At 47.9% G+C, this 26,824-nt stretch overlaps 1 protein-coding gene across 3 annotated transcripts in view; it reads left to right on the forward strand.

The window, feature by feature from the left end:
• The window catches only part of BSCL2 (BSCL2 lipid droplet biogenesis associated, seipin), a 244,555-nt gene that overhangs the window by 79,574 nt on the left and 138,157 nt on the right, over window positions 1-26,824 (forward strand). For all 3 annotated transcript variants that reach the window (XM_069645174.1, XM_069645176.1, XM_069645175.1), the window contains exons 4-5: window positions 23,857-24,000; window positions 24,499-24,633. In XM_069645174.1, coding sequence (XP_069501275.1) covers window positions 23,857-24,000; window positions 24,499-24,633 — 279 coding nt within the window. The remainder of the gene's footprint in view (window positions 1-23,856; window positions 24,001-24,498; window positions 24,634-26,824) is intronic.

The raw sequence follows: 26,824 nt of genomic DNA on the forward strand, positions 1-26,824 counted from the left end.
TGTGGCAGGAGGCTTTTTCAACCCCTAATTTTTATTGAACACTATGCCCCATAGCCCCCACCCCTCAAGCAAACACTAGGCCCCAAGACACCCACCCCTCATGCAAACACTATGTCCCATGGCCCCCACTCCCCAACCAAACACTATGCCCCAAGACACCCACCCCTCAAGCAGACACTGCACCATAGCCCCCACTCCCCGACCAAACACTATTCCCCAAGACACCCACCCCTCATGCAAACACTATGCCAAAGACACCCACCCCTCAAGCAAATACTATGCCCCATGCCACCAAGCATGCACCATGCATACATACTCATACAGACCCCAACCCCCCACCCCTGCATACAAACTAACAAGCATACACCATGCACCCATACAGACCCGAACCCCCCACCCCCAACTCGGCAAACAAACCCACAAGCATACACCATGCACCCATACAGACCCCACCCCCAACTCGCCATACAAACTCACTATACACCATGCACCCAATCAGACCCGAACCCCCCACCCCCAACTCGGCACACAAACCCACAAGCATACACCATGCACCCATATAGACCCGAACCCCCCCACCCAGCACACAAACCCACAAGCATACACCATGCACCCATACAGACCCGAACCCCCACCCCAGCACACAAACCCACAAGCATACACCATGCACCCATACAGACCCCACCCCCAACTTGCCATACAAACTCACTATACACCATGCACCCATACAGACCCGAACCCCCCACCCCCAACTCTGCACACAAGCATACACCATGCACCCATACAGACCCGAACCCCCCACCCCAGCACACAAACCCACAAGCATACACCATGCACCCATACAGACCCGAACCCCCCACCCAGCACACAAACTCGCAAGCATACACCATGCACCCATACAGACCCGAACCCCCACCCCAGCACACAAACCCACAAGCATACACCATGCACCCATACAGACCCCACCCCCAACTCGCCATACAAACTCACTATACACCATGCACCCATACAGACCCAAACCCCCCACCCCCAACTCAGCACACAAACCCACAAGCATACACCATGCACCCATACCGACCCGGAACCCCCCACCCCCAACTCAGCACACAAACTCACAAGCATACACCATGCACTCACACAGACCCCACCCCCAACTCACCATACAAACTCACAAGTATACACCATGCACCCATACAGACCCGAACCCCCCCCCACTCCCAACTCAGCACACAAACCCACAAGCATACACCATGCACCCATACAGACCCGAACCCCCCCAACTCGGCACACAAACCCAGAAGCATACACCATGCACCCATACAGACCTGAACCCCCCACCCCCAACTCAGCACACAAACTTGCAAGCATACACCATGCACTCATACAGACCCCACCCCCAACTCGCCATACAAACTCGCATGCATACACCATGCATCCATACAGACCTGAACCCCCCCCCCCACACCCTAACTCACCAAACAAACTCACAAGCATGCACGCATACAGATCCGGACCCCCCACATCTCAACATACACTGAACGTGCACACAACAAAAAAACATTCAGGCAGACCTGACCCCTCCAACCCCCCCCCCCAACCCCCGCATCTCAACATACACTTCACTTGCATACAAACACATTCAGGCAGACCCGACACACACACCCCCTCTGCATCTCAACACACACTGCACTTGCACACAAACACATTCAGGCAGACCCGACACACACACCCCCTCTGCATCTCAACACACACTGCACTTGCACACAAACACATTCAAGCAGACCCGACACCCCCCCACCCCCGCATCTAACATACACTGCAGACATACAAATACAAACACACCCATACACACCCCCCCCCACCTCTGCATCTCAACATACATACAAAAACAAAAAACAGTCAGGACGGACCCGAGACAGACACACACACACACACACAAACATACAGCCCCCCCCCCCACCATGTACTTACCCAGACATGCTGGAACGCTGGCGAGGCTTCTGGCACTAGGGCTGGCGTGGCAAGCAAGGCTGAAATGCCTTCCGGCATCAAGCCTTACTGGCCACGCCAGCCGTAGTGCTGGCACTCCATTGATGCAGCACACACGCACTACGTGGCTCGTAGGAGCTGCATGGTTCGTGTGCACTGAACCAATGAGAGCCAGTGTTTTGTCCGGCCCGGAAGACAACAAAGACTTTCCTAATGGAGGGCGGCCGATGCTGCTTGCGGTGCCGCCCTCCATTAGGAAAGTCTTTGTTGCTGGCGGGCCGGACAAAACGGCATGGTGGCCCGCAACTGGCCCGCGGGCCGTATGTTGTGCACCCATGCTGTAGGGGGTGCTTGGCTGAGATGGTGTGCCATAAGTCAAAGGAGCTAGCCATATTGTCCTACCAATTAAACGGGATTGGGAGGCTATGTTGTAGGGTAGTCTAGTGGAAATGGAGGTCAAGGATGTTGCCTTTCTTGTGCATTGGGTCTCTTGTGTGCTGTGTGAGATTGTGTTAAGAAGGTATTGGAGACCTTCATGGTTTTGGTTGCTGGGTTGCCAGGGAGGTGGAAGTCGCTGAGGAAAATGTTGGTATGCATGAGGAATATGTGGGGACCAGGCCAATTAAGTATTTGTTGAAGGCAGTGTTGTGCCTGGATGGCCTGCAGGTGAGGTGAAAGGTGACTGTTCGTTGGATAGAACAGGAAGTGCCAGGAGGGCCCTTCAAAGATGGAGATCTCTAGTCAGGTGCAGGGCCAATAAATGGGTCTTGTGGATGATGACCCCTGCCCAGCTTGTGTGGCTTATCTCTATGGATGTTGTGGCCCTTGGAGATATAGGATGTGGGTGGAGGTAGATGTTCTCCGGATCTCTGGTATGACAATCACATCCAAGTCGTGTGGTGTGGAGGTTCACTTTATCGTCTGCATGATTGATACCTGAGCACAAGACATACATTAGTTTTCAAAAATGTAATGGCAGTGTTTGCTAATTAAAATTGATATAGATTAGCAAACAAAAACATTTGAATAGCTATTTTGTACTGATCACCGGAAGTTATTTGTACCCAAGACATAAAGTGAGCAACAATCCAGCATTTTTGTGTAATTCTGAAGTGAGACATCAGTGAGGTATGTCTGTAAAATCTAAATATTAGCTGCATGAATGGGCACATTATTATGTAATGGATATGATAAAAAGGCTTTGAAAACAGTTTTCAAGGCAGCTTTCCATGCAGCTCTATGGATTTTGTGTTGCATAGGGCAGTATTCCTTTTACTGTATGCTTGCCCCATAACTTGCTGTGTAAGGAAAAGTTCAGAAGTTTAAATTCACAATATTAAGTCATAACTGGAGACAAAGTACAAGGTATGGTGTTGCGAAATGCAGGATGAATGTCAACTTCAGGTGGACAAGATGATCCTTGCCTACCATTGATATCAAATGTTTTCAATATAGCATTAAATAAAACTAGGACAGGGACAGTAACGTCCCTTAAGCATGAGCCAGGTAGGCCCAACCACAGCATTCCAACCCTGCAAGCCTAGGAAAGCCGTACTTCTTGCTATTAGCACTCGGATCCGCCATCTGGGGTGCTGATGCTTTTTTTTTGTTTGTTTTTTGTTCAAGGGAGTTTTTCCACAATGAATGCTTCCCTTGAGAAATGACACTAATTATCTGCAATTGGAAATAACTATTCCCGTGTCCTGGAGGTGGGCCAGGAGCTGTGTAGGCAAGACGGCAGGGGGATTGGCATTATATCTTTTGGGAGTATTTCACTAATGCAACTGTAGTGCGAATATTATTGGACCTTTACTTTGGAGATGGCTTATTAACTAGTAAAAGTGTTCTCAGGTTGATTGTTTAACTGGTCACATTATATATTAGTGTTGGGAGATGGCTTAATTAGTAATACTGAGTTATTGATGATCTTTTGGACTAGAGGAGGATTAAAACGATTTTATCATGGAGGTGAATTTGGAATATTTGAATTTTACGTGTTCGCTTTGGAGTACTTTAAAGATGGGGCCTCCTTTGGTACAACACGCAGTCCCGGGAATAGTGCGAGGTAGCAGGCTAGGTGACGGTATGTCTATCACGCCAGTTTGACATATTTAGGGCCCGGCACATAGAGGATGAAATCTAGTTCTGTTTTGTGTGCGTTTATAACCGCTTTTGAGAGTCTGGTGAGGTTGATGAAAGGGTGTCTAGCCCTGCATATAACGTTTGTTTGAGCAATGCTACTAGGAGGTAAGAGTGAGGAACATTAGTGTGGATGTTCTGCTCTTTTTAGTACACTTTATATATGTAGGTAGACTGAGGGATAGTGTTTTTATGTACTAGGCTGAAGGCATCAAGCTTCTATGTTTGGGTGAATCAAGTGTTACCTGGAATTCCAAGATTATCTGTAAGATTTTCTTCTCAGTCCGTATGTTGTCTCATATTTAGTGTACATGTTTGCTTTATCTTGTAGAATTAATTTTTAACAACTGTGAAATCCCTTCAGGACTTTCTGGAATTGATAGCAGGTTAGTGAGATCCTTACAAGGATATATATGAGATTGATATTACATTTTGGATTATTATTTTTTTTATCGTGTATCTTTAACAAATATATCAAGTGGTTAACTGGATCTGAAACTCTTAACCACTTTTTGATTGGTGAAATTCAAAAAGTCAGATTGATCATAATTGGGCCATTCATTGCATTTAATTTACTTTTTTGTAGTAAGATAATATCTGTCCAGATTTAATTATGTGGATAACAATCTGGAGATTGCTTATGACAATTTTATTTAAAAAGTATGCTTCGACAGTGTCTTTTTTTGATAATCATGATAAATTGAAGAAAAGTATCGATCTGGTATTATTTACCAAGTTTGTGTTTAATGTTTTTGTGATTGGATGAAAATGTACTAATTCAAATTGTTTCAAGAGCAATTGGCTCTATGTAGTATGAAGAGTGCGGAAGGTCCAACCCCAAGAGGAGTTGGTTGTTTTTTTCTTTTGGATTGGCGGGGCTATAGGGGTCAAGGTGTGGCACTCCGGTGTAGACTCTGCCTGGGGCACCAACTCCACTGACCAGTTGAAGGTTGGGGGAGAGGAGCAGCTGGCGGCGTGAAATGCAGACGGCTACTTGCGAATTCCATTTGCTTTCCTGGCCTACCGATTGGCTACCTCTCTCCCAAGGTGCTATTATATATAATGCAATCATAATCCTAGAGCAAAGCGATCTCTGCAGACTTACTAAAGGGTATGGTATTGCAGTCGGTCTGTAGATGTACAGACTGGATGGAACTATTGATCGTTTCTTTGCATAAACATCTAGTGGGCTTTGTTTTATTCCTTCTATAAAAGGAAAAAGGTAAGGGACTAATCAGAGTAGATGGTGTAGCAGGTAGAAAACTTGGCAAACTAGGTGGAATATTGTAGTTTGCCGACATTTCACTTTCAGGGTCGCTGGTATAAAGCAAAAGGGTGAGAAGGTGTCGAGTTTGGCATCAGCTCGTGGGTTGAGCACCAAATACAGATGCATGCAACCCACAGGTCAGAGCTAGGTTTTCCATTGAACTCATATGACCGTATGATGATTCACATTTTCAAGTGTTCACTCATCAATATGATGCACCTTCCCCTACAAAATAAAATGTAGTTGCATTGTTTCCATGTTTTTCAGTAAAGTTTAGTTCATCTAAATCTGTGTTAGTGGTCTAAAGTAGAAATACTGTAATTGCGCATTATCTAACTACTTGCAATTGCAGAACTATCTTTTAAAACAATAAGTTAACACATACCGGTCTTAGAATACTGAATATAGTTGGCTTGAAAAAAGTACCACCCCAATTTACTCCTGGTTTGCAGCGATTTGAAAAATAAATAACTTTTCTTGGCTAGCACTCTGACTCTGGCCCGAGTGGAGGAGAGATTTCTGCACTCTTTCTCTCTATTGGCCCCTTTGAACTTGCAGTAAACTGAGAAAAGAGGATGAGAGCTCCGGGGGCAAGAGCGCGGAAGGTTTAGGGTGAATACATCGAACACATTTGCTCGAAGGAGACTTTTTTCTTTGAGTGAGCTGTGTTTTCATTGAACAGGGTAATTTAAATCACCAGATGTGGTACACATGTCAATTTAATTGGCAAACCTACAGAATTACGCATCGAATCGCTATGCAGCACTATATGCCGTGCAGTAAAGTTGGCGAGCATCAGTTTTTAAGTTGTGGTGGCTGAAGGAGTGTCCGTGGGATCTAGGGAGAGGTTGCTGCAGTATGGTGTCCATGTTGAAGCAGATGGTTCTGGTGGTCTGCGTTGAGGTGATGGTCGGGATAGACAGGGTAGAGCGAATGCTGAAGCACACAAGTGTGTTCACCTGATGTTGGTGAGGTAGGGATTTACTTCATGTAGGTCCAAACAGGAGTAGCCCTTGTCCTTATCTGCTCTTTGCTGAGGACGCCTGGGCATTGGACACCATGAGGGTATTTCTTAAGAAGGCCGTGAAGACTGGGTGGGGGGAGCCCAGGAGAAAGCCTGATAAGTTAGAGCATTTGTGGCACGTTTGGAGTTGGGCCACATGGCCTGCTTAGTCTGCTTCTCCAGTGCTCTGATTAATACTTGAACAGCTCAAGTCTCTAGTTGCTTCATCAATGTCCCAGGTTCTCCATCAAATTGGGTTTGTTTGTGTTACAAAGTGACTTCCAGGCTTCTTAGGATAATTTATAGGGTTTATTCTAAATTCTTAAGTCACAGTTACAAGAAGATATATACATAAGTGGACAGGACATAACACTGGCTCCCATCACCCATGCTGGGGAGCTAGTACTGCCTGGATGTGAAACCCTTGGGTAAACATTCTAACTTTCACAAGGCAACACTCCACATGACATCACCAGCTCGCAGCATCCACAGGCAGTCACGATATAACACATCTCCTTCCTTTACTAATTCACACTGCGCTCACACAAACATCAAAGAGAACACCACAACACATCTCCCTTCTTACTAATATCAACACACACACGGGAAGAAAGTCGCACATAGAACCTGCTCCTTCACACTACAACTGATCTCCACGGCACACTGTGACAACACTGAAGATTTGCATATGGAGATGGGGCAGCGCAAACTTCTCTGCAAAGAACAAGACCAAGTGGGAGCCAAAGGCTCTCATCCTCATACAAAGGGAGAAAACGCCTTCCACCACTTAACACTCCTCCTCAATGCACATCAAGTGATAAAATCACAACCTCCCTTTTTGTGGGAACCGATATTCTAAATAGATCTCCCACTCTGCACTCACAATATTCACCTTTGACGACGAGGAAACAACTGGTTCCTCTTTCTATAGAGAAAGGCAAACTCACAAAAAATGTTTTCATACTTCTGCCGGAGATGCTACCTCTCAATAACCATTGTGGCCTTCACCCACACTCACCTCATAGTATAATGAAAACAGTATGACAACATTTCTTTAAGCTAACTCAAATTCCACAATATTTGTCAAATGCAAAGTATTCTTAGTTATTATTCATAACTATAACCCTAAGAGTCCATGGTAATTTTATGACCCTTAAACTTGCACTGAACCTAAAAGTCCATGTTGCTTTAAAGCATTCTAACATCTGAAAATCCTCAAAAGGTTATTCTAGCCCGCTCACACATAGGCTCTTCCTTCACGCCATTGCAGGCCCACTTCAATCACTTCATGTGTTACTTTTTAGCTAAGCCTAGTTATATCTAGCATTAACCATACATCTCTAATATGTCCTAGAACTGTTATTTGCTAAAGGTCCATGGGTGCGCTGCACCCTTAAACTGCAAATCCTCAAACATGTTATGCCTAGTTTAAAATATATGCACTATGTAACTTCTTTGCTTATTTCATCCTCACCCTTAACAGTATCACCATACTCTTCAAAACACGCACTCTTGCGCATTTAAAATGGCATTTTACTGCACTGCATCATGATAAGTCCCAGTTCCGTATGCCCACTCCATTCCATATAAAAGGATACATATACAGCTCGTCACATTCTTCGTCAGTGCTCCATGTTTCTTAAAGCCATCTGCCACTGCTGCAGCTTGTAACAATCCATTCCCCACTTAAGCAAAATCGGGGAAAACCTACACTAAAACTCTTGCAGCTAGGACACCCACAACGTAGATCTGCATCCGCTGGGAACAGTCCAATGCTTGGTACATCTATGACTCCATGTGTCCTCATTTCCAACGTACATTTCCGAATTTTTAGTCAGACTTTTTTTATATATAGCTTCACTTTTCTATATAGTTTCTATGGATGGCCGCCGCAGCAGCCCTCTATTTCCTCATTCTCGGGACCGTTTACCCACTTCTGACAGTCCGCTTTATTTCCGTTTCTATTTGCATGGCATCCACGTCATGTGCACTGAACGCCAGGGTCCTTTCTTCAAACCCCTTACATCAGCTCTGTAACACCGGCAGTCTGATACTTGGAACTGAGCTTGCAGGACAAAATGAATCCCAATACGTTGCAATTCCCATTCTTCCACTACTTCAACTTCATCGTAGTACGGCTGTCGTTTTCAGAATGCCTTCAAACATTCAGGGAACGTTGGGAACTCTGCACCTTCGCCAACTCCCCCAGTTAATTATATGACGTCACCAGTTACACCGCTGCAGCGGAGCATAGTAGAGCTCCTGCAGACCAATGGTCAATACGTGCCCAGGCACGAACGAGCCACACTACCAACGTAAGAGACAGGCTTTACTCACTTTAAAACCATGACACCTCAGCACTTCAAAATTGCAATGCAGTCCCTAACTGGCGACTTACTTCCCCACGCACGGCATACCCCAGGGACACATTTCTTCCACAAAGAGTCCCAGCTGCTAATGGACCCGGCTGTCTTCTCATGCCCACAGCTCCTCCCTTGCTCAGCTTATGGGGCTTCTCTTCGCTTTGCTTCCATTTTAGTTTTCACTTCCTTCAGCTTATGGGATAATATTCCCCATCTTCAACTAATGGAATGGTGTCCCTTCTTCAGTTTAAGAGGCCAGCTCCCTTATTGAGCTTCCCTTCATCTTCACTTAAAAGGCATCACTTCCATTTTTACTCTAACAGGCTTGACTTCTCTCTTCAAGCATACTTCTTCACATTAAGGACCTAGTTCCCTTCTTAAGCTTCCCTTGATGGCCCCGCTTCTTTCTTCAGCCCCTGGACCCAGCTACAGCATCTGAGAGGGCAGGAGCCCTGTGTCACGAGACGACAACTTGAAAAGAGAGGCACGGGACACCCAGGAAGGGTTTCGGGTGGTTGTGCCGAAGTAAGGTGGACAGAATAGTACACACACAGCTGAAAGTAATGAGAACGAAGAGTAGTTAAGTGTAGCAAGGAATAAGGTACAACAGAATGGATTCCCTCTAGAGGTGTATGCAGATATAGGAAAAGAGTATTCCACGGACCTTAGGAAAAACTCTAGCCTTGTGCACAGTTTGCTATAACAGAGGCCCACGCTGTTTGCTCATGACTTGGAACAACAGCTATGGGTGTCTGTAACGTAGAAACGAGACCAGGGAAGAGGCAGAGGTTGCCTGAAGGAAACCAACAGACAAGCTCTGTACAAAACTGTCTACGAACAGTACAAGAGAAGATACTTGGACAAATCCAGGAAAAGGAAGTTGATAGCAAACGGAAAGTTGTGTAACAGGATTGGATAGCAGAGAACAGTAAGGAACAAGGTTGAGCGCTCAGAGGAGCAGGAAAGCAATGGGCAAGCTCACAGGAGCAGGGCTGTATGGTAGAGAGCCTAGAGGGAAAGGGCCCAGGGCAGCAGAGTAAAGCAGGCTGCACGGCAAGGAACCCAGAAGGGCCGGGCAGCAAGGTGTGAGCCCTGAGGGGTAGGGCCGCTGACCGTAGAAGGTTGCAGAGGACTGTAGAGGGCTGCTAGGCCGTGAACCCAGCGGAAAAAAGTAGGTAGTAAGCAGCGGAGCATGATCAGCTGCAAGGTAGGAAGCCCAGAGGACAAGGGCTGTAGGCAGCCGGAGTGGGGCAGGCTGCAGAGCAGGGAGCCCAGAGGACAAGGGCTGTAGGCAGCCGGAGTAAGACAGGCTGCAGAGCAGGGTGCCCGGAGGACAAGGGCTGTAGGCAGCCGGAGTAAGACAGGCTGCAGAGCAGGGTGCCCAGAGGACAAGGGCTGTAGGCAGCCAGAGTGAGGCAGGCTGCAGAGCAGGGATCCCAGAGGACAAGGGCTGAGGCTGGGAAACAGCAGAGCGTGATCAGCTGCAATGTAGAGAGCCCGGCAGGGCAAAGGCGGAGGCTGGAAGGCAGCAGAGCGTGATCAGCTGCAATGTAGAGAGCCCGGCAGGGCACTGGATCCAAAGCCGGAGTAAGGAGGAACCGGATACAAGATCCGTAGCTCAAAGCAACAAGGTGCCGGAAAGACTCCCAATGCAAGTGTCTGAGCTCCTGCAGGCAGCAGCTTTTATACCGCCCAGCCCAGCCCATAGGCAGGCTAATTGCTCGCACCTGGCTAAGCACACCTGTAGACAATCCGCCACCTCCCTCTCTGTTCCTGAGCTGGTGGAAGCACGAGATCCATAGGGATTGTAGTTCCGAAGATGGCGAATAGGAATGGCCAGGAAAAGATGGTTATAGCCAAGTGCATTGTGGTAAGTGTAGTTTGTTGGGAAAAATAGAAAAGCACCAAAGTCTTGCAAATGAGAAATAAGGTCCATATTGATCGTAAATGTATGCGCCCATGGCGCAGGCATGACACCCTGCTCACCCTTTCCATCTGCATCGAGAAGCCTACTGTCTGCAACGCTGCTGGAACATCCATGAATCTGACATCAGAGCCGCTGGAGCAGCCGTAACACCGATGCTCATGCTGCAAGAGCAGCTACATCCAGCACATTCTTCCGTGCCTCTACTCCAGGTGAGCATGCAATATTTCAGCCCCCCCTGGAGTTATTCCTCTAAAATAGCCGCCCGGCGTCTTGCTTATTCGTTGCCTAGCAACGACAGTATTTAAATTCCCAAAACGCCGCCGGCAGGCGACCGCCAGCCCTCTCGCAAGAAAGGCCCACGAGAGTAAGGCCCTGTTTGCCCCTGTTAGCACCTGGGAGCGCAATGTTATGCTGCTATACTCTTTGGGGAGCTGCTACAACAAGGTATGTCTCTGTCTCTGTCTTGCCCCCATTGCTCTACCTCTGCCGTCAGCCTTTGCATCATTCACTGTAAGCCTCTTGCACTATAACAAAACTACATCCGCTGATTTCAGTGCAGCGGTCTACACAGCGCCTGCACCGTACTGAAATTTATGCCGAACTTTGTCTCGTGATTCACAGTCCTGCTTACAGCTTTTGCCCTTTGATACCTCACTGTAGGAGTTTAAACAGCACTTGTCCCCTCGTATCTGTTCTACCATATCCCATTATATGATTTTCCTCTCAAATGCTATTCAGGAGACAACTGCACCCAGAGATCCACCTCGACCCTGCAGCCCAACAGTGAGCACATGTATTAAACATGCAATATAGCACACTACATAAAGTTACTAAGTTCCTTCTACCTACACACCATGTCCCTAGCAACATGTATGTACTGCGTGACCCAGCACTATGCTAACTGTAAACAATACAAATGATGTGCTTTTGAACTAGCCTACCACTAGTAATTGTGCGCCTTTGAACTAGCCTACCACTATAAACTGTACGCCCCTGAACTAGTCTACCACTAGAAACTTTACGCCCCTGAACTAGCCTACCACTAGTAGTTGTGTGCCTTGAACTAGCCTACCACTAGTAGTTGTGTGCCTCTGAACTAGGCTACCACTAGACATTGTGTGCCTTGAACTAGCCTACCACTAGAAATTGCGTGCCACTGAACTAGCCTACCACTTGTTCCTAATCCTCACCTTATGCAGCACACTGCGTCAGTGCCAAGCCTAGCCTCCTGTGAACACCCTGCACTTAGCTACAGACCTATCGCCCTCTCTCTTGGCAACCTGCCTTAACTGCCGCACTATGTACGCTAGCACCTTTCTACTACTACCGGCCCTCCTGCTCCTCGTTCATCTAACATCAGTAATTATGGATCAAATTAAATACGGACCCTGCCCTACCATGTCTAGAAACATTAGGCTTTGTGCCAGATTCTCCCCCCTCTATGAACCCAAACTGCCCAATACACTACTAAACCCCCATACCAACCCTAAAACACTTCCAGGAATTTGCCGCAAGCATCTCCACAAACCCCTGCTACTGTTATACTGAACGAACCCACGCAGACAACTTTGAACATCAAATGCCCGCCAAAAACCATGACAATAACAGGAGCCCTAACTAATGCCAGATCGATCGAGGCCCATGCCACTGAAATAGCTGATATCCTAACCTCAGACAATCTGGACTTCCTAGCGGTCACAGAAACCTGGTTACATGATGCAGCAGGCCGAGCACTGTCACTGGCTATTCCAAATGAGTACCAACTCCTAAGAATGGACAGACCCAACGCTAGAGGAGGTGGCTTAACCATCATTGCTAAATCCAACATGGAACTAAGACTCACAACGTTACCACCTCTAAAATCATGTGAACTACTATCTGCTAAACTGCTTATATCCCCATGCAGCACCCTGACTATCTACCTCATCTACAGGCCGCCAGGGCCCTTAGGCTCGTTTGAAGAGGATATCTCCAGCCTGATAGCTAGCAATACTAAGATAATGATCCTTGGTGACTTCAACCTAGGATTCAATGACCCTGACGACAAACGAGCACGAGCACAAGCTATAGCCACCATGCTCAATGAACATGGGTTCTCCCAAAAAGTCCTCACCCCTGCCCATGACAAAGGCAGGACCCTTGACTGGGTAGCCACCTCAAACTGCCCAACCAGAATTACTAAAATTACACCCCAAACCTGGACCGATCACTTCTTGATTGAATTTAGCCTAACACTCAACAAAGAAGTAAACAAAGAAAAAATGATGGCACCCCCTCTCCCTACCAGATCAAGAAAGAAACATCACAACTAATAACATCCTACCCTGTCTCCTTCCAGTGATTAATGCCCTACCAAGTAACTCTAACCCAGACACGCTGGTTGACCACTATAATTAAGCTATGACTAAAATCTTAGACACCATCGCCCCACTTAAGAACTGTAAGAGTAAACAACTAGCTCACCCGAACACGTGGTTCACCCCTCACCTAAAAGAACTTGGACTGGACAAAAGGAAGTTAGAAACTATATGGCATCCCACCCCCACGGATGAAAATAAATTAAAAACTCTTTGCCACTAAATGCAAAAATGAAATCATCCAAACCAAAAAAGAGGTCTATAATGAAAGGATTTCCAAAGAATCCTCCAACACCAAGGAATTATTCACAATTCTACGCGAACTAGAATCCCCTGTACCTCCACCGGATAATCTACTTAAAGATAAACAATGGCGTACCAACATTCAAAATGCCTTAGCAAATAAAATACAAACACTGCAAACCAAAATTGCATTTAAAAAGAGCCTGACTCCCACTCACAGAAACCCATACTGTACCCCACCCTAAAAACAGACCTGACCTAGCATCATTCAAATTCTCCAAAATGTCTGCAAAGGCGACAGTTGCCCAGCCCAAATAATGAAGGATGCAGCCAGAGATTTAGCTCCCTTTATCACCAAACTCATTAACGCTTCCTTTAGGTCAAGCATGATCCCAAGCAGCTTAAAAGAATCCTGGTTCTTACCCCTTCTTAAAAAATAAACCTTAGACCCATCCATCCCAACGAACTACAGACCCATTATCACTGTCCCTTTTCTCCTGAAGATAATTGAGAGTGGCCTACTTACAAATTCAAAAATACCTTGAAACAAACCAACTACTAGGCTCTCGCCAATCGGGGTTCAGACCCCAACATGGCACGGAGACAGCCCTAATAGATCTTAAAGCCCAAATTGATTAACTTAACGATAAAGGAAACGCAGCCATGCTATTAATCCTTGATCTGTTGGCGGCCTTTGACTTGGTGGACCATGCAGTTTTATGCAAACACCTAGCATCAGCAGCCCACTTTTCAAGTCAGACTATAGCCTGGGTCCAACCATTTCTTGATAACGGAAGCATGAGAGTTTTCTCCACGGCAGCCTCTGCAGACCCAGTCATAACAACATGTGGAGTCCCCCCAGGCTCATGTGTCTCGCACACCATGTATAAAATCTTCACCAAGCCTCAATTTGATAAATTGGACAGGCTGGGTATCGCCTACACAAATTATGCAGATGATACCCAGACCCTTATCCCCCTTACGGGCAATTTCACATCAGATACAGCCTTAGTGAATGAAATCTACATCCTCATTCAGGCATGGATGGCAACCCACGGCCTCTGCCTGAATGATAAAACGGAAATCCTAATCCTTGGCTCAGCCAACAATTCGACAACTATAAGGCCTTCAACATCGACGGCAATATAATTACAGTTGCCAAAGAAGTGAAGACTCTAGACTTTTACCTGGGTTCCACACACTCCCTAAGAAAACAAGTTAACTCCATAGCTTCATCCACTGCCTACACCGGCAAACACCTCAAATCATGTAGACCCTTCCTCTCACCAGCTAGCTGTATCATTCTAGCCAATGCCCTCATCCTTTCGAAGTTGGACTACTGCAATGCACTCTATGCAGGAGCTAATAAATATATCACAAACTACGAACACTGCAAATCAATGCGCTTAGAACGGCCTTGAACCTCCCAACCAGAGAGCATATCTCCAACGCCATAAGAAATCACAATTGGCTAAAAATCACTGATCGAATCCTCCTTAAAATTTTCACTTTAACTTTCAAATGCTTAAATAACGCAACACCACCATACCTGAAGGAAAGAATAACAAGAAAACCCTCTACACGCCCAACCAGAACAGTCAACTCCTACTGTCTCCAAATCCCCAGATTCCGCCTACAAAAAACAGGTGGAAATAGCTTCTCAGTAAAAGTTGCTCAGCAATGGAATGCCTTACCAGTCGAGCTAAGAAGAGACCAATCCTATAACAGCTTTAGGCGCAACACCCGTAATTGTCTACGTCACAAAGACCAATAAACCATAGCCATATGTCGCTCTTTACTCTTTCTGTCTCAGTCAGTAATCTTGTACTAACGATTATTACCCATGTATGTGTACACACTTGTAACTATGCAAACTGTAATTATTACTGTAACTACCCATGCACATACCTGTATATATAAACATTGTAACTTTACATGCGCCTGTATATACCTATTATGCAAATGTAACCAAGCCATAAGTAATCGTGTTATGTTGTGCGCCCAGCTACCTAAGGGTTCAGGGCGCCCTATAAATAATAAACAAACAAACCCAGCTCTCCCTCCACCTTATGGGCAGCTGATCCCTCCTATTAAGGTGCTTTCTTCCTCCCACTTGGGGCCCTACGTGATGGGATCTTACTTGTCATGGGGGCAGTGTTGTCCTCCTTCTTGTCCTTTTTCCTGCAACCCCCTGCACCAGGCTTCTTCAGTCTTCAATTACTTGCACGCAGGTTCTTCTTTTTAAGACCAACTCATTGCCAATGTTACAAAGTAGCTTCCAGGCTTCTTATGATTATTTATAGGGTTTGTTCTTAAGTCACAGTTACAAGAAGATATATACATAAGTGGACAGGACATAACACTGGCTCCCATTACCCAGGCAGACCAATGTTTGTCCCACAAGACACAAATCTGATATTGTGCTGTCAAAGACTTCTCGCTGGGTATGGCTCCCTGAAAGGCATTGGAAAATGCTAACTTGTGTTATAAAGCCAGAATATCAAACTTGCTGCTGGAATTATGCAGCATTTGCAAATTCTGCTAGAAAGTTTTTTTTCGAGTGCCTCTATCATGAATCGCCAAAGGCTGACCGTGCCTTGTCTCACTCTAGGAAGTTATGTTCAGAGTGGACTACTGTACCCCTTTTAACTTTGATTCTCAATATTTCGAAGTCTCACTGATTGTGTGTGGGCAGCACAGTGAGGGTGATGCCCTGCTTGCCTATGTGTGCGGTATTTGGTGTTTTTTCTTAAGGCCCCTCGCCCTAGTTGCCTTGAGTAAAAGCAGAGAAACGTGAAATGTTTTTGTGCCACCCACAGAATCTAGTTAATTGTGCTAAACTGTGTGTATGGAGCATTTCCCTGAACTCTTGGTTACCGGCCTGACACAAGCTAGAACAAATAATCGGTATGGAGGAGTGTTCCATGCAGATAGATTGCTTGAGTTCAGCTCTTCTCGGACATTGGTGCATGACCTGCAGCTGCAGGTTGGAACTACAGAAGTACTGACTCATACATTTTTCCTTTAGTCTAATAAATAATGCAGTTAAGTTGGGTAAGAACTCTGTTTGACCAGTGATCAGACTATACTAACGTACACATATTCCAAACACAAATTCATTTACATCTTAAAAGCAGTTCAAAAAACCAAGCAAATGCACATATTACTTGTTAACCTTAACCTTATCTCAATACCTCTTATAGCCTTAGACTGGGGAATAAACCTGGCTGAGACGATTAACCGTTACCTTTCCAAAAAGCATAAAAACTATAGAAGTGTATACGTGCTTATTTGAGTACCGTCTCCATTTACATAACCCTACTTAAAAGTCCTACATTTTTGGGACTTGCACAAAAGCTTGATTCTAGGGGATTGGGTCCTCCGACGTATTCCATATCTATGACGGTAATCACCACAGCTGTGCTGGTTTGGAAAATCTTTGGCGTCTGCGTCCTGCGTCAATGACGTCGATACGCCGCCCTCGAGGACCTCCTCCGACGGCCGATGCCACTGGATGTTATAAGTAGGACGCACGACGCCCGTAGCCTCAGTCCCGTTTTTTCCGCGAACGTGTTCGCGTCGGAGAACTCGGTGCGTCTCGACTCTTAACCTGTTCGTATTGTGAAGTCTTTCTTTGTGAGGATGTCTACCTCGTCTTCCACACAGTGTCCGGGCTTTAAGAAGTGCGGGGACTGTGGGTCCAAGGTGTCGGTAACGGACTTGCACGACTCCTGCCTCTGGTGTCTCGGGGAGGCTCATGACACGGATGACTGTGTCAACTGCCAGTCGCTCACGTCTAAAGCCTTGAGAAGTTATCGGTAGGTAAGGTGTCCAAGCCACGGAAGTCGAGGTTTACGAAGCTTTCGACAGACGATTCGAGGGGCGACTCTCTGCGTCGTCGGAAGTCCAGTGGGCCTCGGTCCCGGCGTCGGTCCCGCCACTCCTCTGCCTCTTCGAGGCACTCCCGGAAGCACCGTCATCGGTCGCCTTCCTCGTCCTCATCCGAGGACTCCGCCCGTCCTTCGGGAAGAAAATGTTGGCAATTCTCGAATCGCAGGGCACTGGTCCGTCCGTGCCTCCGAGTGGGGTTGGTTGTGATTGGTCGAGAAACACCGCTCGCACGCCTTCAGGTGGTCGGCACGATTCGCGGGAGAGGTCCCGCTCGGACAAGGGGAATCGTTCTCGTCATGCCCGTTCCAGGTCCCGGTCCTCGACGCGCTCGAGACCGTGTGCACCTGTGGTGTCTTCGAGGAAGACGTCGACGCCGGTGGTGCCGAGGTCGTCGACGGACTCTTTCGAGGCCCCGCCTCCGAAGAAGTCGGCGCCCAGGCTGTCGAGGGACACGCTCGGGGCTCCGGCCTCGAGGACTGTGTCGACGCCATTGATGCTGTCGGCGCCGCGTTCGGCGTCTACGCCGATTCACTCGACGCCTTTCGGGGCTGTTTTGACAGGGGTTCCCCAGGGCTCGGTGGAACCACCTAGAAAGGCTCTGGCAAAGGTCAAGTATGGTCTGGCAAAGGTCAAGCATGGCTATTTTTTCCACATTCTGTGCCTTCTCATCGCCAGCTTGAGTTTATTTCAGAGGTGGATGAGGGCTCTGATGATGGCATGGTTCCGGATATGGTGCCAGACGAGATTCTCTCGGGCCATAGCCAAATTGAGGACCTGCGGCAGTCCCTGCACGATGCCAGTGGGCTGGACACCGCCCCGGAGATGGAGTTTTGTAGGCCTGAGCCTGGCACTCATGCCGACTCCTCGTACTGGCGCCTTATGTCCAGGGTCACCGAGTACTTGGGATAGTCTGCTCCCCCAGGGGATTTTCTTCAGGATGACCTTACGGATATCCTCGACCAAGGTCCAGCAACTGACCCGGTACTGCCGTTCCATATGGCTCTAATGCGAAGGGTGGCGGCGGCTTGGACTGCTCCGGAGATCTTCCAGGCAGTGGGCAAGTGTTTGCTGCGAAAATACCGCCCAGCCAGTAGCGACCCCTGCTACTTGACCAAGCACCCCACTCTAGAGAGTTTGGTGGTGCAGGCGGCTACGGCCCCGGCAAAGCAGGCGTCGTATCCTACCATCCCTCCTGATAGAGACGACCAGCGTTTTGACAGCTGGGCGAAGAAAGTGTTTTCTTCAGGGGGTATGGCGCTTCAGGCGGCCAACTCCGTTTGTGCCTTGTCACGTTTCACGCACACTCTGTGGAACTGTTTCCTTAGCGGCTGAACATATTCCCAAAGGGGACGAACGGGATGGTTTCCTTGCCATGGTTCAGGATGACAAGGATGCCATGTGTGAGGCCGTTCAGTCGGGTTTGGACATGGCAGATTGCGTCAGCCGGTCCATGGCGGCGAGCACCGTGATACGCAGGTTTGCGTGGTTGCGGAAGTCTGGGTTTGCTCCTGATGTGCAGGCCCGGCTCCTCAACATGCCCTTTGACGGGGAACATCTTTTTGGCAGCAAGGCTGACGAGAGCCTTGAGAGGTTGCAGACCTCCAAAGCTGCAGCAAAGTCGTTGGGCGCTGCAGTTCGCCAACCTCTGCCTTTTCGTTCTAGGGGACAGCAATGGAGGGGAGGTTCCTTTTTGTTATTACTCATCCTTTGGTAAAGCGAGAGGAGCTGCCAGTCAAAGGGGCCACCATAGGAGTGCCAGAGGTGGGAAAACAAGGTAATCGAGGTGCCAAGGCCGCTCAGGCTTTTGCATCTTTGCCCTCAGGCAACGCCGCAGCCGCTTCAGCTCAGTAATGAGGCCATGTCCCATGGTTCCCCAGTTGGGGGAAGGCTGGCACAGCATCTTGCAGAGTGGCGCGCCATTACTTCAGATGTGTGGGTTCTGGAGATCATAACCCATGGCTACTGTCTTACTTTCCGGCTGAGGCCTCAAAACAATCCACCAGGGAACCTCTCTTTGAAGAGTCCGGATCCGCTCCTTGCGCAGGAAATTCAATCCCTGCTGGAAATTCAATCCCTGCTGGAGAAAGGCGCCATAGAACTGGTGCCTGTAGCGGAGAGGAACAAGGGATGGTATTCCCCTTATTTTTTTATTTCCAAGAAAGACGGGGGATTGAGACCCATCATGGACTTGCGCGGTTTGAACAAACTCCTCAGGAAGGACAAGTTCAAGATGGTTACTCTCTCTCAAGTCCTCCAGGCCCTTCAACTTCAGGACTGGTTGGTGTCTCTCGACCTCAAGGACGCTTATTTTCATGTGCCGATACATCCAAAGCACAAGAGGTACCTGAGGTTTGCGGTTGGCGACTCGCACTTTGTTTTGGGTCCTGCCGTTCGGATTGACCTCCGCCCTGAGGGTCTTCACCAAGCTCATGGTGGTGGTGGCAGCTCATCTCAGGAAAGGGGGATTCACATCTACCCCTACCTGGACGATTGGTTGATCAGGGCGCATTCTCCCGAGCAAGTCCTGGATCATCTGTCCGTCACCTGCCACTCCCTCCACAAGCTGGGCTTCTCCCTCAACTTCAAGAAGTCCCATTTGACACCAACTCGAGAGGCTCCAGTACATCGGAGCAGTGCTCAACACGTCCCTAGGGCAGTGTTTTCCTCCCCAGGTGAGGGCTCATCAAATTCAGCAGATGGTGCACAAGTTTCAGCTTGCCCAGAGTCTCCCAGCGTTCGAGTTCTTGTGATTGCTCGGCCTCATAGCATCCTGCATTCTTCTGGTGCCAGAGGCCAGGTTGCGCATGAGATCTTTGCAATGGGCACTCAAGCTCCAGTGGTCTCAGTCCTCTGGCAGGATGTCGGGCCCTGTTCAGGTGCCGTCCTCGGTCGCCCAGGACCTTCTGTGGTGGGCAATCGAAGACAATCTGATGAAGGCGGCTCCATTTTGGCTACCCTGGCTGGAGGTGACGATCGTGACGGACGCATCCCTCATGGGATGGGGAGCACATGCCAACGAGTTGACAGTCGGCGGTCGTTGGTCTCCATCAGAGTCCAGACTCCATATCAATCTGTTGGAGCTCAGGATCGTCACGCTAGCCCTGAAGGATTTTCTGCGGACTGTGCGAGGGAAGAATGTCCTGATCCTGACGGACAACATGGTGGCCATGCACTACCTCAACAAAAAGGGGGGGGGCAGGGTCACTTCCTCTGTGCAGGGAGGCGATGCAGCTCTGGTTCTGGGCAATCCAGCAGGAAGTTTCGATCTCGGCAGTTCATCTGGCCGGAAATGAAAACGAGACGGCGGACACTCTGAGCAGGCAGAGTGCGACATCTCACGAGTGGGAGTTGGCTCAGGAGATTTTCCTGGAGATCTTCGCCATTTGGGGGACCCCTCAAGTGGATCTCTTTGCCTCCAGTGTCAACCGGAAGTGCGAGAGGTTCTGCTCGCAGGAATTTCCTCCAAAAGGAGCCTTAGGAGACGCGTTCGTGGTGGAGTGGTCATTCCCACTGCTGTACGCGTTTCCTCCAGTCCCCGTCATCCCGCAAGTACTGCGGAGGTTCGGTTCCCGGATGATCCTCATTGCTCCACCGTGGGCCCGGAGGACGTGGTACCCGGACCTTCTCGACTTGTCCATCTGCCCTCCACGTCGTCTTCCCTACCGAGACGATCTGCTCTCACGGGAGGGGGGTCAGGTTCTCCATTCAGAGGTCAGATCCCTCAACCTTCACGCTTGGTTTCTGAAAGGTTGAGGTATAAGGATTGGGACCTCCCTGAAGACGTGATGGAGGTGTTGCTCTCGGCCAGACGGCCAGCAACAAATTCCCTGTGCCGTTGGCGTAAGTTCTGCAAATCTGGGATGTGCTTATTGGCGCTTGTCCAGGAGCTCAGCTGGGCTAGTACCAGCTTTGCTAATGGGACCTATTGTTGCAGAGCTTGGAAGCTGCAAGCAGCGTTCATAAAGCGCTATATACTTATTAGAATACTTTGTGAAGTACTCTTGTCACAACGGGGGGCACTGCTTGTCTGCTTTTCTACTTCTACTTGCCTCGTGAATTGTTGGGAAGTGGTATGTGATGCGAGAAATCGCCCGAGCGCCTGGGTACCATGCACAGGGCAGCGGCACACATCCTCCCAGCCTAACCAGGTGTGGCTACGGAGCATCTAGTGCAGAATACATGCAGTGTGTTTGCTGCTGTATAATGTTGCCTTCTTATTTTACCTTGACTTGCAGATATGATGTACGTTGATCTGGTAGACTTGTTTGGTTAATTTGTTTGATTTTCTTCAGCAATAAAATAGCCCCATTTTCTTTGCAATGGCAGAATCTAATTTGTATCCCTACAGATCTATCCATCTCTATATATATTCTTATACATCTATCCTTCTCCACCAGATTGCCATCGTTTATATCTAATAAAATGTAAAGAAATGCTGGTAACTGATTTCAAATGAGAACACCTGCTTCCAATCTGGTGAACAGAGCATAGTTTGTTACTAGAAGTGTTCATATATTTTGTAATCTACATTTTAAACTGTCTGGTAATGTCTGTCAACATTTCAACTGTGCTATCCTTAAGCCAGAATCTTGCGTGGGAATGTTTTGAAAGTAACACATCTAAGCACCTAGCTGCTGAGCGTGTATGTATTCATCCTAATTTACATAGGAAATCACTGAAGTCTCACACATGGGGTTCAACTGCTTGCTATGGCCCTATGTGCGTGTCCCGAATCGCCCTTTTCCGCTGCTCTTGTCAGGCTGATCTCCCACAGCCCTTCTGCCTTGGTGGCCTATTTTAGGTTGTTTTCATGATGCTGCCTGCAGTGCAGTTTTCTTTTTCCCCTACCGTCCCACTCAGCCTTAACATGCAGAGGACCCCCACCCCTACACCCAGCACAGCAGCGGTGTCAATGGGCAATATGCCTGCATGTCTGGGAACCCATCAATGGCAGGTGCAGGGTGTTCATCCTCGGACAAATGCAAACATGGCTGGCAGTGTTATTGGGCCACATTTTTTTTCTCACCTTGGACTAGAAAAGGGCTTCCCTTTTGGAGCAACTTCGATTGCCGAGAGTTGAATATTGTCTCTCTACCCAGCTCCTCTTTCAAACTTCCCTTCCTGTTTCACATTCTTGCTGACTCCTTCGTTCGTCCTTATTCAACCTTTCTCTGTCAACTTCTTGTCTACCCCTATACTTGTATACTCCCATCGACGGTCTTCAACTTTGGCATGTGCTCTTTTCAACCTTTCCAGATCCTCCTCCGCCTCTACCTATCGTGGCCACGCTTGTTGCTTCTCCACGCAAAAGCCCTTGATGCTCTAGCTTAGAAATCCATCCGTGGTCTTGCCCCCACATCCGTCCCTCCCTTCCTCGCTGTTTGATTCGCTCTCTCCGCAAGCTATCCGTCTCCTGTCCCCCTTCTGCACCTCCTCTTGCTTTCACTCCTTTTCCCTTCTGGCCCACTTCACTGGAATGCTCTCTCCCCTCTCCCACTGTCCATTAAAGACCTTTCTTCAGTGGAACCTTTCAAGGCCCCGGCTAGTGATAAGCAGCCCCAAAAGGCTTCCTCTCTCCTATACAAACTAAACATTTGAACCACCTCTCCTGTATTTTTCCTTCTAGACCCCTCTGTGTTTTGTAAATGTGTAAACATTTGCCTCACTGTCAATATTTTTTAAAAAACATCGTGTCCTTCAGTAATTGTGCCTGTAAGTGTTCCCACTCTTACCCGTACACTGCCCCCTACCCCTGTCATGTCATATGTCCTGCATCAATGCCCTTATGTAGAGGCACCTAGGACTGCCTCGGTTCTGTTATTGCTTACTTGGTAATGTTATGGTCGCAATAGCGCCCGATTCTTAAATACAAAATGCAATTTCTTCCATATTCAAAATGTCATCGCTAACTGGATATAAGCGTGGTAAATCTGGGAGGTACTTTCAGGGGAGATTATGCGATGGCCTCATAGCGGGTCTTAGGCCTAGCTAAATACGAACACTGATGCACCCTGAACGTATAGTTCTCGTTAGGTCAGTCACACATTGTTCAAAAAGCCAACATCTACAGGAATGCTGCTGCTCGGGACTTTACCCTCTCACTGGTGCCCCCTCTCCAGTGGCTGGTGGTGTACCCTCTGCATTGGCTTGCACCTGCAATTGCTTCTCTATCCCCCTCCTCTCCCTCTGCCATTAGCCTGCCTCCCTTCAGACTGGCATTCTCATAATTTCCATATCCCCTAAGGTGCATTTTTTGAGGATTCAGCTTGGTGAGGGTGCATTTAATGGATACAGTACACTTTGACCACCTGCACTGCTTACTATGTGTTATCCTGCAGGCATCAAGATCACCTGCCCAATATACTGCAAACTGCATTAGCAGGGCATACATTGACTCATGACACTGTATGATACACACATGTTGATTATCCATATCATTTTTTGGTAATTAAAGATTTTGACCAATCATTTGATGCAAGTGTGATTTGGACTTGGTTTGCGCCTTTCTTTTTTGAGAGATCACCTGTGTCTACACTCTCCCTCGACCCTCTCTCTATACCCACCCCTCCCTGCTCCTTTACTGATGAGATGGCACTGTGCCTCAACCCCCACCTTCATGAATTGGGACCACATCCCTCCTTTAGTACTTGACCTCCTTTTCTCCCTACCACCTCCAGGTGCTGATGTACGGCCAGCCCTATCGCTTCGCCCTGGAGCTCGAGATGCCCGAGTCACCAGTGAACCAGAATCTAGGCATGTTCATGGTCTCCATCTCTTGCTACACGCGGGGAGGCAGCATCATCTCCACTTCTGTGCGCTCGGTAGGTGTAGGTGCCACGGGGCAGGGGTATTGCCCCTCGGGGGTGGACTGGGAACCAGTGGCCCTGGAAATTCTTTTCAAAGTGGCCCTATATTACATTGTATGAACAAATGCAGCACGCAAAGACCAACCCCTTCAACTATGCTTGGGTGGGGATTCACCCATCCAAGAACTTCAGGAAAAATGAGTCTAAATCGTGAATACTAACACCCATTTTTCCTATATAAAGGTTTAAATAGCTTGATAACATAGTTTTATTGGAATGCATGTGGGGGTTGGAGAGATGAAAGGGTGGGTTGGAGTGGGTAAGGGGAACAGACAAGTGGAGAACCCACACGAGAGGCCCCTTGTGTAGAGTCCCTCCGGGGAATAGCCAGAGTTCCCTGTAGGCCAGTCAACCACTGCTTGCCCTTTCTTGGGTATGCTGCAGGGTAGCTAGCTCCCCTATGTATCCATCAGTGCTGCCTCTGAGCTGATCTCCTCTTCCCCCCCACTGCAGGCGATGCTGCACTACAAGTCCAACCTGCTGCGCCTCCTGGACACCGTGGCCTATGCAAGTCTCTTCCTGTCTGGCCTTCTGGAGCAGAAGCAGGTGCTTGAGGTGGAGCTCTACTCGGACTACAAGGAGGACTCGGTAAAGCTTCTGCGCCTTCCAGTACCATGTAGCATTCGTTGGGGGCCCTTGTTGTCCATTTTTCCCTTGCACTCCTTGTTAAATCTTCATTGCTTGTGTAATTTACATGTGTGGTGCACTTTTGTTTAAATCTGCATCGGACTAAGGGGGGGGGTTGGGAATACTTTTTTCAGTTGGCTGCCCTCAGTCTTTCTCTTCTGCATGGGATCTCTGCTGCGCCGGCCTTACGCATGAGGCCTCCCACACGAGCTATACTTGGTGCTTTGTATCTTTCTAGCCCCCTCTTCTTCCTGCCAGTACTTGGCGCGTTGTGCTCACTCACACTGTCCATCCAAGGATCGCTTTTTCTGATTTCCTTACATGGCATGTGCTGTGCTTGCACACGTATGCCTCCTCTACAGGGGGCCTTGCACGTGGAGCCGCGTTACATGGCGTATCCTTTCTCGGCTCCCTCGTGTTGGTGTTCCACAAGCGCCCATTAAATCAAACAAAAACTGTGACCAAAAGCGGTTGCCTCAGTGCATGAAAGAAGATGGGACCAGATGGAGGAGTTCAGCCAGAGTTTAGGGATAGGATCGGAAGGTGGGAGTATATTGAACAAGCTTGTGGAGTAAGGCTGTGGTGAAAGTAAAAAAAAAACACAGACCCTGCTGTTCACTGCACATTTGTAGGGGCATGGAGTGCCGAGTGTAGGACCTTGGAGCCAAGTGATTCTAGGAAACGTGTGCAGTGGAAAGGGTCAGAATGTGAACACCATTGAGGATTTTGTGGCTTACCAGCTTCCATGCAGTTTAGTTCTGATGGTCGGTTAGGCCTTTGTGAATAAGGCATAGAAAATTACATTTGATCTTGGAGGAGACCATCTTTCTTTCCACTCCATTACTTTACTCTAATGTGGCACTTGACTCGCTCTTTCTTTAAAGGATAGTTCCGGGACTTTTTTTTTATTGTCCCTACGGTTCGGCCATGTGTTTTTAAGCATAAATCGGTAGATCGTAGAAAACTTTCCTATGGACCATACCCGACTTTTCGTCCATTAACGCACTCGAAATCAGCCGCCATTTTCTGATAATCCTATCACTTGCCGCATCGCCCTGGCTCACCTGCTTTTGCGGCACTAAATGAAATCCCCCGCCCCTGAAACAGACTTTATCAAAACATTCATATTCCCCGCCTCTATCCGTGACGTGACTGAGCTGCGTAGGCAAACGCGCCCAGGCGTCTTCTACGCGACTCCACACAGAACCCGGAAATCAACACAGATGAGCTCACACAACACAGCGCGCCACAATCGGGAATATGAAACTGTACTTTTAAATTAAACTTCAAGATTGTAAATTTGGTAAAGTACATTTATTTGACATCAAATGTTTTGAGAATATTCAGCGATTTTCATTTTTATTTGCTCACGTTTCAAAAAGTTCGTTTTGAGGCACGCGATGTTCCTTTGCTGTACACAGGGTCTTAGATCATCTCACAATACAGCGCCACAATTCGGAATATGAAACTGTGGTTTAAAAGCAAACGGCAAGATTGTACATTTGGCAAAGTACATTTATTCGACATCAAATGTTTAGAGAATATTCTGCGATTTGCATTTTTCTTTGCTCTCGATCCAAAATAGTTCGTCTTGAGGCAAGCGATGTTCGTGTGCAGTACACAGGGTGTTGGTTTACGATAAAATAAGCTCTTCGGTCGCACTGATAATTGCATGGCTGTTCCAACAACGAGGCACTAGGCCACCACAACGGTCTGTATGTTGCATCTAGCCGTTAGTACCGCGTAAGGGCATACTTGTACTTGGCGATCGTCCCATAAAATGGTCAGGGTGGTAACGTTGTTCACGCGGAGAAGCAACTGGCGGTTAAAAAAACCATCCGCCGGTGTCTGGTACTCGTGACACATGCAGTAATGCATGATGTACCTGTTTGAAAAACATAAAAAATGAAATTAGTCTCACCATCAGATCTTTATTAAAATTATTCATTTTATATATTAGGTCGGGAAATTATTTCATAGCTAGGACAGTGCAACTGGGTATTATACATCATGGGGGGGCTGTAGGATACTGAGACAGTCCCCCAGTGCAGGGGTTGACAGGGAGGCAGTGCAGGTGGAGAGTGGAAGGGCCCAGGACCGAGGTCGCAGACAGTGGACCAGTTGTAGCAGGAGAGAGGGAGAGAGAAAGCAG

Source organism: Ambystoma mexicanum, chromosome 2p (assembly GCF_040938575.1).
Source record: "Ambystoma mexicanum isolate Mex_15411 chromosome 2p, UKY_AmexF1_1, whole genome shotgun sequence".
NCBI classification, from domain to species: domain Eukaryota; kingdom Metazoa; phylum Chordata; class Amphibia; order Caudata; family Ambystomatidae; genus Ambystoma; species Ambystoma mexicanum.